General features: G+C 32.3%; 1 protein-coding gene and 1 long non-coding RNA gene across 2 annotated transcripts; both read left to right on the top strand.

Moving 5' to 3' along the window:
- The first annotated feature begins 291 nt into the window (after positions 1-291).
- Positions 292-7,914, top strand: LOC124374837 (RING-type E3 ubiquitin-protein ligase PPIL2-like). The gene is made up of 4 exons (XM_046832984.1): positions 292-563; positions 6,061-6,277; positions 7,799-7,857; positions 7,902-7,914. The coding sequence occupies exons 1-4, from the start codon at positions 532-534 to the stop codon at positions 7,912-7,914; spliced, it is 321 nt and encodes a 106-aa protein (XP_046688940.1). The 5' UTR covers positions 292-531.
- Positions 7,915-7,921: 7 nt separating this feature from the next.
- On the top strand, positions 7,922-11,986 carry LOC124374838. Its single transcript, XR_006923616.1, has 3 exons — positions 7,922-7,951; positions 10,523-10,689; positions 11,951-11,986. It is a non-coding gene; the product is annotated as an uncharacterized LOC124374838 (long non-coding RNA).
- Positions 11,987-15,993: the final 4,007 nt, after the last annotated feature.

Genomic DNA, 15,993 nt, shown 5'->3' with positions numbered 1-15,993 from the left:
GTCTTGTTTACAATATGCTAGTTATACTTATAATCGGCATGACACGGAGCTATTTTAGTAGCAAATAAACTATTAAGATTGCCGAATTAGTAGCTAGTAAAAAATTACCCCTTGACCCTGTCGTTAATCCTTTAAACACTAAAATAAGTACATAAAATAAAGAATGCACTTTCCTTATGTTTGTTATTCACCCGGATTTTTCTTTTCTCTGTGTCAGAGTATTTCTTAGAAACTTTGCAGCTGTTTTTGGCTTTGAAATGTAAATATGATTTTTTTTAGTGTTCAGTGTTGTGTCTGTGCTGTGTCTGGTTTCGTTAGCGTTTCTGTCATTTTACTAGTACAATGATATGCTACCAAGTGGTTTGTCTTACCTTGTTATTTGTATTTATTGAAAATGAAAGCATTAGTGTTTAATGTTAGTGTACGACTGTAATCTATAGATATTATAATAGGTTTTTGTGTGCAAGTGGTAACACATTCTAATCTAGGCCTGCCTGAGTGTAACATTAAATATACAACTGTAAGTTAGACATGGGTAAAAGGCAGCATCAAAAGGATAAACTGTAAGTTAAAATATGAGTTAACTTTTTACCAAATCTGACTCAAAATGTGTTATACTCTAATAGTACTTAAAATAACAATTTACTGTCTGAGAAGAGTAATATAGCCTACATGTGTGATACTCATTCTGAAGAGAGAAGACCCATAGGCTAAGAGAACACCATAGGTTAACACTAACTAAGCAGATAGTTTCTAAGGCTACGGTACAATAAAATAAGCGGCAACCATCACAATCGAATCAGAGAACCATGTATTATTGATTAGAAATACCTAAATATTGAATACAAAAACATTTCCAGATATAGTAATTTACAATAAATTATGGGGAGACTTTAATAAGCAGTCTACACTCATTTGATTGCTATTATCATAATTATATATATATATATATATATAATTCATCTTCGATAATGTTACGTTACAAGAAGATTAACATTAAAATTAGTCCATTAACATTTTTTGTAATTGAGAGTTTAACGCTTCATGTGGCAAAAGATGAGTTTTTTGTTTACCCTGGAAGTGTCGGTCGACCCATTTGGTGTCGATGAGGTCACTTCTAAAGTGCAAATCGACACTAACATGGTCGATTCGTAATATACCATGCAATTAATTGGTGATAAAACCGGTCATAGACCTTTAAATTATATATCAATCTATTGCTTATGAGTTGCTTTTTAAATTTTAGTGGTCTTTGATTATCTTTTGTGCTGTATCTAGAAAATGGCAACCAGCTTAACTTTATAAGCTGTCATTGTGCTCGATATATCTGTGTAGCGGAGATTGCCGGTTTCTTGTTTTGTTCGGGAGTGCGTTATACGTGATTTGTGTCCAATTTTAATATAATTAGTTTCATTTTAAAACTAGTAATGGCTGATCCATGTGGATCTAGTAATATTTATAATATTCTCATGGAATCTGATGTTGAGTGATTATGTTGAATCTTAAGTGACTCAGAGTGAGAAAACCAAAAACCTAATGTAAATGGTGTAAATATATTTTGTTTTTTTTCTTCAATTCTAAAATGTTGAAAACTGTTTTATATATTGCTCTATATCATCAAACATAAAAAAAGGTAAGAAACATATTGAATATACATCTGCCTGAGGAGAATCCTTTTCTCTATTTCACAAAAGTATTTACTCACTGATATTCAGGCAATCTATAAATATAGACAAAAGTTTATTTTTTATTTGTTATTCTCATTGTCATATTTATTTTTATTAAGAACTGTAATTTTATTATTTTTTTGTTAATGTAATATAATTCTTGTTGTGTACGATTATTATATAATATTGAAGTTAGATAAATACATCGAATTGCTCAATAATAATCGACTAATGAGTGTGGGCCGCTTATTAAAGTCTCCCTAATAAAGTTATATGAACTACTTTTCTCACGCAGAGTAATATTTCATTGTTCTACGGGCGTCACTACTAGGAGTAAAATCCAACAGCTTGAAAAATTCTCATCACTTTTAAAAGATACCTCAATAATTTCCTCATATTCATTACCATTATATAACATTAGTCAGGGTTCTTCTTGTTGTTTATTTTTTATACTAAAATATGAATATAATTAATAAGTTGAAATCAGTATGTTAAATTAAATAAATTGGCAATAATGAATTATTCATTGGATAAAAACAATAGAAATATTTGATAAAATCAATTTAATTACTAGTGTAGACGCTTACTAAAGTATATCCTAAATTAATTATTGCCAGCTCTTTTTAATATGTTGACAGCAATACTGTTCAAAATTAATTCAAACAAAGTCGGATCATTTGTATGGTAATTGAGTAATGGCCATAAGTACAATAGCAGATGAACATGTGTTATTGTACAATCTGTCAGACATGTCTATCCTTCATAATAGTAAAAAGTAATTAAATGTTACTCTGTTTTGTTTGTTGCATTTACAAATACACATAGTTTTTATTTATCAATAAATTATTACTTTTATTACATATAAAAACAGTTAAACTATACTAATTTTAAATAGTTGTAGACAATAGGCAATAGACAAAACTCTTTATTTCATGAACTTTGAGTACAGAAATGTCGTCAAAAGTTTGCAAGAGTTGGAACTTGATGAATACAAACTAGGCTTGCATTACAAATAGGTGATAAAACCATGTACGAAATTAGTTTTGATCTTGAAAAGTCCAGGTCTTCCCTCCACCGAGTGTACTCGTCGATTGAGTAAAGGGGTCGAACTAGGAGCCAGTTGATAAGCCGCTGTCTCATATTCTTGATTGGCCCTGGAAATTTTCAGCTCATCAGGCAGGTGTTGGCAAGTTTGGCACCGATGTGTGAGGGCTTCTTCTTATAGAGTGCCAGTCTGTGATTGGGAAGAACATAGTCGCTACCGTTTCTTGTGAAGTGGTTATGTAGGTTGTTTCTTCTGGGGATATCTTAAAGTGCAGCATGGAGGATTACCTCAAGAATGTAGAGAGCTACCACTGTAAGGATTTTTAAGTTTATAAAAGCTCCTCAGCAGGACTCCTGAGGACCTAGACCCAGCATGGCTCTGATGATTTTCTTCTGGTGTATCAGTACTCTTTGGAGGTTTGTTTTGGAAGAGTTTCCCCATAGTACAAGGGCCATATCGAAGATGTGACTCAGCAAGAACAAAGTATGCTGTTTTCGGAGTATGCTCTGATCTTTCTGTGATCGATTTAAGTCTTTTTATAACGAATACACCAGAACTGAGTTTTTAGAGCATACCGTATCCACATGGAGGCTCCATGACAGGTCTGAGTCAATGGTGAGGCCTAGGTGTTTAGCATATTCAGTTTGGTTTAGTCCAGGTATTTCAGTTACTTGGCCGTTTTTTTGGTCCCAAAGGAGAGTTGTGTGCTTTTTACTCTCATTAACAGCCAAATCATTGCTATGGCAGTACTCAAGTGCCATGTTAAATGCTATGTATGCTTTAATTTCCAGTTCTTCAGGGGTTTTTTGTACTATTTATAAGAACTGTGTCGTCTGCATACATAAGCAATGAGCAGTGCCGCTCAAGGAAATTTGGCATGTCACTGGTGAAAATGATGTACAGGACAGGGCCCAGGACTGATCCTTGCGGGACACCTCTATCTAGCTTTTGGCTTTCCGGCCGAATTGTTTGCATTGTCCCTTTGTGATCTGTATGACTTATTTCAACCACTTGGGTTTCTGCCTTCCAAAGTAACTCTTAAACCACCTTGCGGTCAACACGGTCACCGGTCACGTTCCGATTCCCTCTAATTTCTTTAAAAGCATTTCGTGGTTAAGGCAATCAAATGCCTTACTGTAATCTAGGAGTATGGTTTGTCACAGTGTTTCCTGCCTCTATAATTGTCTACAAGTAAGTCCTTCTATTAGGCTGATTAATGCTGTTACTGTTGACCTTCCCACATTGAAGCCATGTTGATGAACTGTAAGCATATTAAAGGTTTTGATATGTTGTAGGAGTCTGTTCAGTACTATTTTTTCTATAATTTTAGAGAAAGCTGACAGAAGTGAAATCGGCCGATAGTTTGATGGTTGCTTTTTATCACCTTTCTTATGTTTTGGTAGCACTTTTAGCGATTTTTTAGCTGAGAAGGAAATGTGCCCTGTGAGAGAGACTTGTTGACTATATTTACTAGTGGCTGTGCAAGTTCGTCTTTACATCGCCTTCAATGTTTTTTTGGCGACAGTTCATCTATTCCTGAGGAGGTTTTTGATTTCATTGACTGGATGGATGACTTGTTTTACCTCTGTTAAAGTGGTTGGGTGAAGTACCAAGCAGGGACAGTTAGTAATCCTGCTCGTCATTGTGTTCTGTCTGAGCTTAGGTTGTTGTGCTAAGGTTGTTTTAGCAACACTAGTTAGGTAGATATTCAGTTGGTTTGCTATATCCATAGGGTTATCGATTATTTTTTCCATTCACTTTCAGCTCGGACAGTGTGTTATGGTCTTGTTTACTTTTCCTTTCACTATTAGTAATTTTCCAGATAGCCTGACTTTTTTTTCAGCTTCATCGATGATCTTTGCAGAAGTTGCTTCTTTCCTTCTCCTTTCAAGTAGTTGATCATATTCTTTCTATTTCCTCGCCGCTTGTTGTTTTGTCCTCTAAGCTTTTTCATACAGAATGTATTGCTCTTGTGCTAGGAGGAATTCATTTCTTAATTTTTTAGTGTTCAGAGTTTCTGAGGTGTGGGTTTCTTCATTTTCTTAGTTCGAGTAATTTTGAACAGGACAAGTTTTGTTTGCAATTATTTAACAAGCATGTATTTAGAAAAAATAATAAATATTGATAAAAATAAATATTATTTAAATTATTATATACGGTATTATATTATTTAAATTAATAAAATAAAATATTGATGGATTATGATTCAATGGATTGTGGTGGTGGCTGCTTATTGGACTGCTGCCATTTCTAACGTATATAAAGCCTTATCTGATAATCATGAAATACCTGTAAAGTGGCAAAATGCGAGTTTCACGGTTATTTATTGCAATTACCCTCCTAAACAAAACCATACAATGTGTAGAGGAGTGGAAATGACAAATAACAAAAGTTGTAATAGGATTAAAAATACAACTTACTTTTTTCATGCAGAACAACATATCCTCTACATCTGCACTGAGCGTTACATCATTTTGTTTTGATCATGAATCAATGTTGTATTAGTCATTGTTAACATCAGACATCATGCTGTTTTTTTATATCTAATATTTAATAGTGAATTCAGGGGGTTTTGGTTTAATAACAATGGTATTAATGACCTTCTGAGAAAAGTTCATATCAGGCATATACAAGTGCGTCTGACCATTAGCCCAGTCTGCCGCAGTACCAAGGTAGTGTGTGCTGATGAAAATTAATGAAAAACGTCCCTCGAGGCAGTAACTAACATTGAAAAAAACCAAATTCTAGAGGATTTGATCACGAATGTCTCCAGTTATTTATTGAGATCTCGGAAATCCACTTGACGAAGTAAGCATTATTGTAAATTCATCTAACCATAACAACTCCTTACTATCTTGAAAGAAATTAGTTCTACTTTTAATGTTCTACAACTTTTATTTGTCATTTTCACTCCACTAAACCTATATTGTTTTGTTCAAGAGGATAATTGCAATAGGTTAATAACGTGAATCTCGTCACCGATATGGATAAAACGAATTTGAAAATAATGCAAACAAATTTTATATCCGTAATCCGCCTAGAAACGTAATATAGGCCTATAGTATTGAAAAGATCAATTTAATACATGAGCAGGTCTAAACTATACCTTACATTCTAATTTTATATATGCACAACTTGCTTATAATTAACGTACCTGAAGATTCCTGGGAAAATTTTAATTTCATTACAACTAGTAATAATCAATAATTTCCAACGTAAATTGGTATTTTATGAAAGGCTTTTCAAAATCAATGATTTCATCTTTAGGTGACTCTACCGAACTTACTTCTTAAAATTAATTACCTAAAGACTAATAAATATAATATTGTCTGCTTTTTTGTTTCTTAGCTACCTGACTTACAATGAGTGGACAACATTGTATGGCGGTAAAAAAGGCGGGTCCAGAGAAGTCAAACTTTTCGGAGACTTCCCATTTGACCATTGCTGTGTTAGTCTTCAGCAGCCGTTTGAAAACCCTTACTGTGACCGAGAAGGAAACATATTTGAGTTGGAAGCTATTTTGGGATTTCTTAAGAAATACAAGATCAATCCTGTTTCTGGAAAGGTAATGAAAACTGTTCTTTAAGTAGCTTTACTTTGTAGTCGGTTGTTGCTGGGTTATGGATGGTAGGTCTATGTGTGCTTGATTAAATCCTGCTTGTTGGTTATACGCTTCACATGACATTGGGCACTGATATCCACATATAACCGTTGATCAGGCCCAGCTGTAGCTAAACATGCTTTCGGTAAAAATGTGTAGATGGAGGGGACCTTGATTTGTCTCTTGGTCCTAGCAAAACAGGGAAGTGGAGAATTAAAACGATTGTGCCATTGCAAGTCGTCAGAGGTATTGGGCGAAACCAAGTACCTGGGTATCACGCCCATTACCAATATGAACTTTTGTTATTAGATCAGGTTCAACAGTCATATGGGCCGCCGACAAAAATTGGATTGTGAATGGGTTTTACCTATTGTTCTAAAGTCCAAGTTTGTTTTATTATAATGGATACTCATAACAATATAATGAGAAGGGTTGATTCAATGTGTGAATGTTAAGTTTGAGTTGAGTTCATCTTCCCCTTAGTGGAGCATCTGAAAATCTGATGCCGTCACAGACTTAATTCCTGGAATCTGGAGTCCAGTCTGTCTGAAGGGATACAACTTCCAACTAGTTTACACCTGATTTTGTGATCTAGGTGTCTCTAATATCAGCTCAGATTCCAGACACTGCACTCAAAGGAAGGTAAAACTGGAGCTAAACTTAACATTCACATAATTGATACTGGTATTAAAAATTTTAAATAACCTATCTAATAAAAAATTAACCTACAGTGTTTGATGTTTTTTTTTTTCTATCTGTAAGGACAAACAAAATTCAAACTCAAGGAAAACAGAGATGATTCTTATATCAAAAATTGCAAGCATTAAATAAAATAAAATTGTTGTTAAAGTAAATATATTTTTTTCTTTTAAAAAATTATTCTCCATTAGTGCAATATTTTGCAAATTTTTCATTCAATATAACAATCCTATAAAAAAATTAATTTCCTTCAGTGTAATTACTAAAACACAATTAAATTCTCTAATCTGGAACTGTTTCAGTTTTATTTGGGTTTGTTAGTCTATGTTCTAAAAATGTACTATAATGAATATATTTTAGTTTTTTGGTTTATCAATGCCGATGTCATAACTGACATCTAACTCTCATGGTTCACACTGTGTCGAAATATTTGCTTACACAATCAAATTATTGAAATACTTCGCCTCACTTTTGGAGAGCCTTTAGTCAGAGCAACAACAAATGTTAAAATAACTGAGGTTTAATATCTGTTAAACTGGAGATGGTTCTCCACAGCATGAGGTCGGAAATATTTCAATATTTTTTAGTTTTGTAACAAAGGTTTTGACACAGTTTAAACCAGAAGACTTTGACGTTATTAAAAAAGAATGTTATTTTTTCTTAACTATTGTTTATATTTTAAAATTGATTTGATCAGAGCCATTACTTTTTTGTTTTTAATTAAAAATATAGTTTACTAGTAACGGTGGAACTTCTCTTGCAAAACATTTATATTAATGTTCTAAGCCGTTGGACTCCAAGTCTCTGATAAAGCTGAACTTCTATAAAAAATGCCCCCAGGACGAGTACCACTGCCCTGTGTTGTACAACAAGAATCTTACCAAGCAAGTCCCACATCGTAGCTGTGGCAAACAACCGGGCAATGTCTTCTCGTACGAGGTATTACTGTAATCATTTACGTCTGGAAAGAGGGTTATAGTGTCATTAGCTGAGTTAATACAGTATGTGTACAGGGGGTGTCTAAAATGCGGCAAACATTTATTACATTTTTTCTGTAATACTTTTAGAAGTGACAAATTTGTTTGAGGGTTGTAAATGAAAAAAGACAAAAGTTAAAAATGGGGGAAATGCAAATACTTTATAAATACATTAAAACAAAAAGTGGCCTGTTTGTCTTCTTCAGTAAGACTAGTGCCGACTATGTATAGCCTACATCATCTTCCAGGTTAACGAACTTTGCAGGCAATAATTAGCCCGCTCGTCCTAAAAAGGTTGTGATGGAGCTAGAGATAATATGGATTTGGTAGGCGTGTCACATGCTCAGTGGTTATCTCCTGGAAAGGTAATTTTCAACCTTATTTTGGACATAGTTTTATTTGCTTTTTTTTTAATTGTTTCTTCATATTTAACCTTTAATGTGCTTTGTAGTATTGGAGCAGAGTACTTTTTAAAACCACTTGAAAATGTTTAACTGTCTAATAATAACCATTGAAAAATCGCAGAAAATACTATTTATGTAACATCAGGAGTAGAACACTGTTATTATTCTTAGACAGCTTTATTTCCTTTTAAACTTACATTTGTTTTCAAATATTTACTCAACACGCATGATTCACAAACTAAATTGAAAAATTACTAAAACGTATAAAATCTTTCTTTTGGGGGACAAACCGACGTACTGCCTCTCCAATTGAAACCAGTAAACAATAATCGAACATCAATCCAAAATTTTTTAAATTTACATGTGTTTTATCACAATATTGGGATTTTCCTCTGGTGGTTCTACAGTCAAACCACTACCTGAGATCAGGAACATGCTAAGTCTAGACCCAAATTATTTTTTATTAAATTTGTTTGTTATTTATAATAAGTTTGGATTCTAAACTCTGTAATCCCTAATTATCTATGAAATTAAGTAACATTTTGAAAATATTGTAGATGTATAAATGAACTAACATATTAATTATTTTTTGAAAAAAAAAATCGTAAGATACCTGTTTGTTCATCTTATGAAGCAGAAGAGGTTTAAAGTTCATTTTGACAATTTTGAAAGAACATTGGGATTTATGATTTCATCATTCCAATATGTTACATAAACTGTTACAGTACAGAACTAGTTTCTGCTCTCTTCTTCAGGTGTCATCAAACTATAAAACAACTTTTTACAAGCTCTCCTGCTTCCATTACATCATTATACCTATGCGTTAATTTTAAAAAGATAAACAAGTGCCAGTTTTTGTTGATTTTAATTCAACTCGTTTTGTTCTTACATAGAATCTAACTCCCCTTGTGTTATGAGCCCGAACTTGTTTGAATAGTTTCAGACATTGATTTAAGGAGTGATTATTGTATTATATTACTCCGTGTTCATATCATTCCTTTACATAAGCAGGGGTTTAATCTATAAAAAGTTTCGACTGTTATAGAAAGATCTTTACCAACATTCATTGAAGTACTGATAGTACAAATTATTGGTTTTTGAACCCTTTAATTTGCCATAAAATGTTTTAGAATAATATTTGTACCTCAAAGCAAATTAACTTTGTCAATTATTCCCCACGTTAACTTAGTCTTAGTGTCTTTAGTTACCAATGAGACCTGAATCGAGTCAGTTTATGTATCTTGCTTGGGTTTTCTGTATTTTTTTTAGCTTAGTTATGATTAAGCGTATCAATTAGGCTCTTAGACTGTTTTAAAATTCAAAAAATAATAAAACATTTATAATGTTATGTGTAGAAAATTTGTAGGATAAAACCATTTTTGTTTTACTTTAATTTTTTTAACTCTTTTATGGGACAATAGATGTCAAAATAACATTTTAATTGTTAAAATAACAATTTTATTAGATATTAACTAGCAGTTACCCACAGTTTCACACACAACTTCCTACTGAAAAACAGGGTTTGATCGTGGGCATATTCCTTTTAAATTGCATTCTGAACATTCCTGAGCTATGGGATAATCACTCAAAAATATTTCAATCTCCTGGTCCATTTTAGATTTAAGTTTAAAAAGCTGTGTTTTGGGTCCCTCAATTCTGAAGGAGTGTGAAACAGTGTTTATAAACACTTCACAGTGTGTTGACACACTATCTGCTGATTATGCCAAAAAAGGAAACTTTCAAGACGTGTGGGGCGTATAGCGCGGAAAATGTAAAATTTCAATACAATTGGGTACAGTAGTCCTTTGTGTTATTGAGTAACATACACACAAAACACACAGACAATAAGAAAAACCCATGTAAAGGCGTTAAACACTTGAATGTGTTGCTATCTTATTTATAATGTGTAGCTTGTTTGTAGCCAGTGTAAACACTTGTTATTTTATATCCTCCCCAATCCCCACTTCCCACCTCATTAACAGTATATGACTCCCAAAACTATGTGTACTTAAAATAGGTTTAAGGTTTCCAAAGGATTTTACACCACTAGATTTTAGATAGTAAATAATTTTCATCACATGAAGTGGAAATCTAATTAGCAAACTATTAATTCGTTTTGTCCTGCGTAGGCTATAGAACAATTGAATATAAAGACAAAATCTTGGAAGGATTTGCTCACCGATGAACCATACAAAAAAATCAGACTTAATCACACTTCAAGATCCTACAAATCTGACAAAATTCAACCTGACTACATTTCATCATATCAAGAACAATCTAAGAGTAGAAACTGAAGGTAAGAATTTAGTTAAATTGAATTTATATACAATAATAAACCTTTAAAAACTTTTTGATGTATTTTTATTTCGTACAATGTACATTTCAAACTCTACGAATCAGAAGAAGATGATATAAAAATAAATACATCATAAAGTGTAAAAAAAGGTTTATTATTGTATATATAATTTATCAAACACCTTTTGAGGCTACATCTCCAATATAAATTAATTTGTATTTTTTCAATTGTGATATCTCATTTACATAATTATAAAAATATGAATAAAACTGTTAGTCCTGCTTGTTTGTGTATTTTATTTTTATTAATTACTGAAAATTGCTTTTAAAGCTAATATTCAATGTACATTAGCAAAAGTAAATAAATCAAATTCTTAAAGCTCACTATTATGATCAGTTTTAACCAAGGGCCGTATTTTAACTCTGTAAGAAAAAGCAGTTCTTTTTATATTCTTGCTTTGTACAGGATGTCTAGAATAAGACATATTAAAACTCAGCAAATTTATTTTAACATATTGTACATACTAAACTAACTCTCCAGTAAAGTATTTTGACAGACTTAATTAGTACTAATAAAGTATTTATGTATTTAGGATGTTCACAGCAGACATGGGTCTCACTCACTCTTTCTTAAAATAAGGTGTGGGGCTCTAGAGATCGCACGCTTACCATTACTCCTCTTACCATTTCCTTAGTCCAGCATGGGGACCAAATTTATCTTAAGGTATTGTGGAATGGATTTTAAGGCTTTATTATGCAAAATGCTTTAACAGTTTTTTTACATATATGTGCAAAATACATACAACCAAGTAAAAAAAAATTATATAAATATAATCTTTGTGAACGTTTTAAATGGAGAGTATGTACTATTGAAAAACATTTTTTTAACACATGTACATCAAAGCAATTGAGTAAATTTACAAGGGAAATTACACTTTAGTTTAACAGTGTTTATGAAAGAAGACATTTTCATTGGGAAATTTATAATTAATTACTTAATATAATGAAAATGAATAAATTGTTTTAAAATTTAAACAATTTTTAAATACTTATTATGTTATACCTGACCATTGTACTCAAGAGAAGACTGTTTCATTAATATAAAAATTGTCCAATAGATAGCGGATATTAAATATTTTTGGTTTTAAGTTTTTCTTCTGTATTCCTGAAGGAATTTGTATCATTCTGTGTACTAATTGTGTTGTACTTTTTATGAATGAAGATTATTTTAATACAAAAGGTAAAAATTTATTGATTTTCAGATGAACTGGAAGCTAAAGGGAACCCTGAAGCTCGGCCTAAAAAAACTGTATCGAAGGAGACAAGAGATATTCTAGATGAGTTGAACAGAGAAATACAAAGCGCCTGAAGTGCAGGCTAGTGAGAAGAAAGTGGCTGATAAAATTCAATGCTGTAAGTATATATTGCAACACAAAAACTTTTAATTACTTTAAATAGAAGTAATTATAATTTCATCTTAAGTGATTATAAACATTAATCAAATCATTGTCATATATTATTGAAATTTGTAACAGATGTTTATCATTTAAGTTTTTCTTCATTGGGCTCTCAAAAGTTTTAAAAATAAACAATGTTTTTTTGAAAAAAGATTCATCACTACTAAAAACTGCATGTTGTTTATAGGAATATTAGTCAAAATTAGTTCAGAGTTCTTCCAGCACAAGCAAAAGGACCCTTAAAGGTGCCTGGGTTAATTTTCTCCTGTCTGGATTCCAAAGCCGTTGTCAGGGTTTTTAGTGGCAGAGGATTGTCACATGTTGTAGGTTTAAGCACATTGTTATGTATTGATTTTCTTTATACCTAATGTAGAGAGTAGATAAATTTTTTAACATATAACCATGGCTAGTTTGCAATCGTAATTTCTCAATTTGAAGTTTCAAATATTTTTTTCCAGAATTATCAGTATTTTTTTTTTTCAGATTAAATTTCTTTCCTAAATTTTTCAAAAAGAAAAGAGTAACATGTAATGATATTACAAGTCAAGTCAAGTCAAAATTTCTTTTATTCAAAATTTTGTACATATACAGTTACATACACATACAAACATCGAATGGTGTCAGCTATAACATACATAACATAACATACATTTACATAATAAATGGGCATAATTTAAATTACCTTATTTTAAACAGTATATTTCACAACCCCCTATCAGTTTATAAAAAACTCATCAAAAGAATACAAAGATTTTACTTATAAGATATTGTTTTACTGTTTTTTTTTTTTTTTTAATAAAAAACTATCAAATTTTTAAAATATGTTCTGGTAAGCTATTATAAAACTTAATACCTGCTACTTCTGGTTTTTTTAGGTAATTTTTAGATTTATATGTGGTGCTGCAAGCTGATTACGATTCCTAGTTACGTAATTGTGCGAAGCCCCCCAATTTTCGGTAATGTGTCATTTACTTTTTTTACTACAAGTACCGTTTCCAAATATATAAAGTCCGTAAATTGTTAGAATGCCTAGATTCGAAAATAAATGTCTTACTGATTCTTGATGGTGGTAGTTTAAGCATAATCCATATGGCTTTTTTCTGTAATATCCAAATTTTTTGCAAGTTTTTATCACTTGTTGCTCCATAAAGGCACAACGCGAAAGGAAATGTGGGACTGTATATGAGAATAATAAACCAATTTTTCAAGTATCAAGTTCACAGTATTTTGAGAGAGTATATAAAACAAATAACCCCTGAGGATATTTTCTTTTCAATGTGCTGTATATGATTATCCCATGTTAAGTTCTTATCCAACAATCTTACCAATAATGCATTGTAACATATAGCCTTTGATTCTCCTGAAATGTCTCTAATTTAAAGAATTTTTGAAATCCAAATATTTTAGCGAAACAAAACAATTCACTATATTGTTTTTAATGCTCTTGTATGTTAATGTGTCAATTACTTTTGATTGAGAACAAATTTTACCCTATCTGGTCAGTTTTTTCAACTTATTGCAAGCCTGCTGATCTATAAAATGCTAACTCTTTTTCATACTTCCAAAGTGCAGCCTTTGAGAGTCTGCAATGTGCTGACGCCAACTGAAGAACAATTAGAAGAACAAGCATTCCAACTGAAGATTAGATTTGTAATCAAAGTTTTACCTACTGGAAAAGGGTTCATATGATTTCTGACCACCTATTCTTGCTCAAATTTATAAATTAAACATTTTGGAAAGTAATTGAAAGATTGTGCATAATTGTAAGCGTTACAGTATGAACATTTGTTCTTATTAGTACAATAATAATACTATCTTGCTGGATGATAATGTAATCTGATAAATAAAAAGAAGAAGTAAACAGTATAAGAAACAACTAGAATCCGATTTTAAAAATAACTTAAAGGACCTACAAATAGGTAAAAATTATGGAATACAGTTTATAAAAACTGTTGACCTGGTTCAAAAGTTGTCTTCATCCTTATTTTCTCATTTTAATTGTTTCTTTCGCTTAAACCATGCCCCGGGTAATTCACCTCAACTGGGATCCTGGATATTTAATTTATATATTTTACTTTTTATGGCACTGTAACGTTTTTAAATAGTTTTCCTGAAATACTAATATTTTTTATTGCTAACTGGAAAGCATGATGGGAAAATGCAATTTGATGAGTTGACTAACAATAACAATATAACAATTTTAACTTGAATGACTGACATAATTGGGAAGAAAAATTTTTTTTAATAACAGTAGAGAAATGGTGAAAACAACTTGCTTATTTGTTATTGATGTTCAAAGGTTCTAAAGGATAATAGGATTTCGGACATTAGCCATCGTTACATATTACAAAATGTTATAACACAGCGGTCCGAAGATTGAAATCTATCCTCTCCATCTGGTGAGAAGACAAACTAGTACATAAAAATTACAATGTGCGGCAATGCTATTAAAAAAAATAAAGAAAATGAATTAAAACATATGTGAAGACAGGAGAAAATAAGACCCAATGTTGTCTCTTGCACTGGATGCAAATCACAAGCACTGGAAGTCGAGTCAAACACGTCACACCGGCACAGGCAAAAGTGAGATATAATCAAGAATATCAAATGTCGGCACTTCCTACGACATAGTAGCGTATCATCTGAAACAATAAGACAAGAAGGGTAAAAGGCAGCTGCTTCTGGCAATATGACAACAGACAATAGACAATTCTTTATTAACAATGTCTTTGAGATATGTTACAGAGTCATGTAAAGAGAAAAAAAAGGATTAGGGAAATTTATGATTTGGATGAGGTCATATTCCAATTTAAAGTTGATCATTCCATGTGAAGAACTCGTTCAGCGTGTAGAAAAGCGCTCTCTCCCAGTCAGCATCGAAGAGTCCTCTTCATGGCAGCAGTGTTGTCTCTTTTCAGCCTATCTGGTAGCTTATTGAACAGCTGCTCTTCTGATGTTATGGTTATGAAGATGTCTTTGTTTTGGAGGGTCATTGGTAATGCATTTTAGGATGGTTTTCAGGATATAAATTGATGTCACAGTCAGGATCCTCAAGGTTTAAGAGAATATCTCTGCAGCTATCTCTTGACTCTAATCCTGCCTTATTACTTTTTTCTGCATAAGCAGGACTCGGCGAAGGTTACCTTCTGAAGAACCACCCCAAACGGCAATTCCTGTAACTCTTTTTAAAGCAAACAATGCGGAGCTAAGCTTTAGGCAGAGGCTGTCCTGTTTTGGTCCTAGACCTTAATGCCATGGTGTATGTACGAATTTTTTTGCTTGAGGTTTGCTTGCTCCCCTTCCTAGTATAGACAAATTTGACCAATATTTTTAAATACTTATAAATTATTTATTATTATTAATTATTTATTTATTATTTATAAACTGCTGTAGAGGTCTATGAAATTACCTATTGTGTAACACACTAAAAAACAAGTAATTGCAGGCCCATTACTCTACTTACTGGGAAGGGGTGGGGGGCCCAGCCAGCTTACACTTCCACGGCGATGGGTCCCGGAGACTCAAGCACGATGGCAGCCATCATAGAGAAGGACCCTTGGGGGTGGTGCGCTACACGAGAGAGTAAAGAAGAAAAGGTACATCGCTTTGATTTTTATAGCGTTAGAGGTATTTCTCCAGTTTTAAATCATTATATATAATTTATGTGGTCTTTTAGTCACACAAAATCAACTCAATTAAAGGAACAGTTATGCCCTTGTCTCTTGAGGTAGGTTACCAGTCCACCTCTGTGGATTAGTAAATTAAACCGCAAAGACTTTGTGTGATTACTGGAATTGCAAATGTGGATCTGTTTTAGTGCCAATCTTCGCTTGACCTTGAAACAGATG

This window comes from Homalodisca vitripennis, unplaced genomic scaffold, assembly GCF_021130785.1.
Source record: "Homalodisca vitripennis isolate AUS2020 unplaced genomic scaffold, UT_GWSS_2.1 ScUCBcl_10440;HRSCAF=19334, whole genome shotgun sequence".
NCBI classification, from domain to species: Eukaryota; Metazoa; Arthropoda; class Insecta; order Hemiptera; family Cicadellidae; genus Homalodisca; species Homalodisca vitripennis.
The sequence above is the reverse complement of the archived record's forward strand: the minus strand, read 5'-3'. Positions and strand labels throughout refer to the sequence as shown.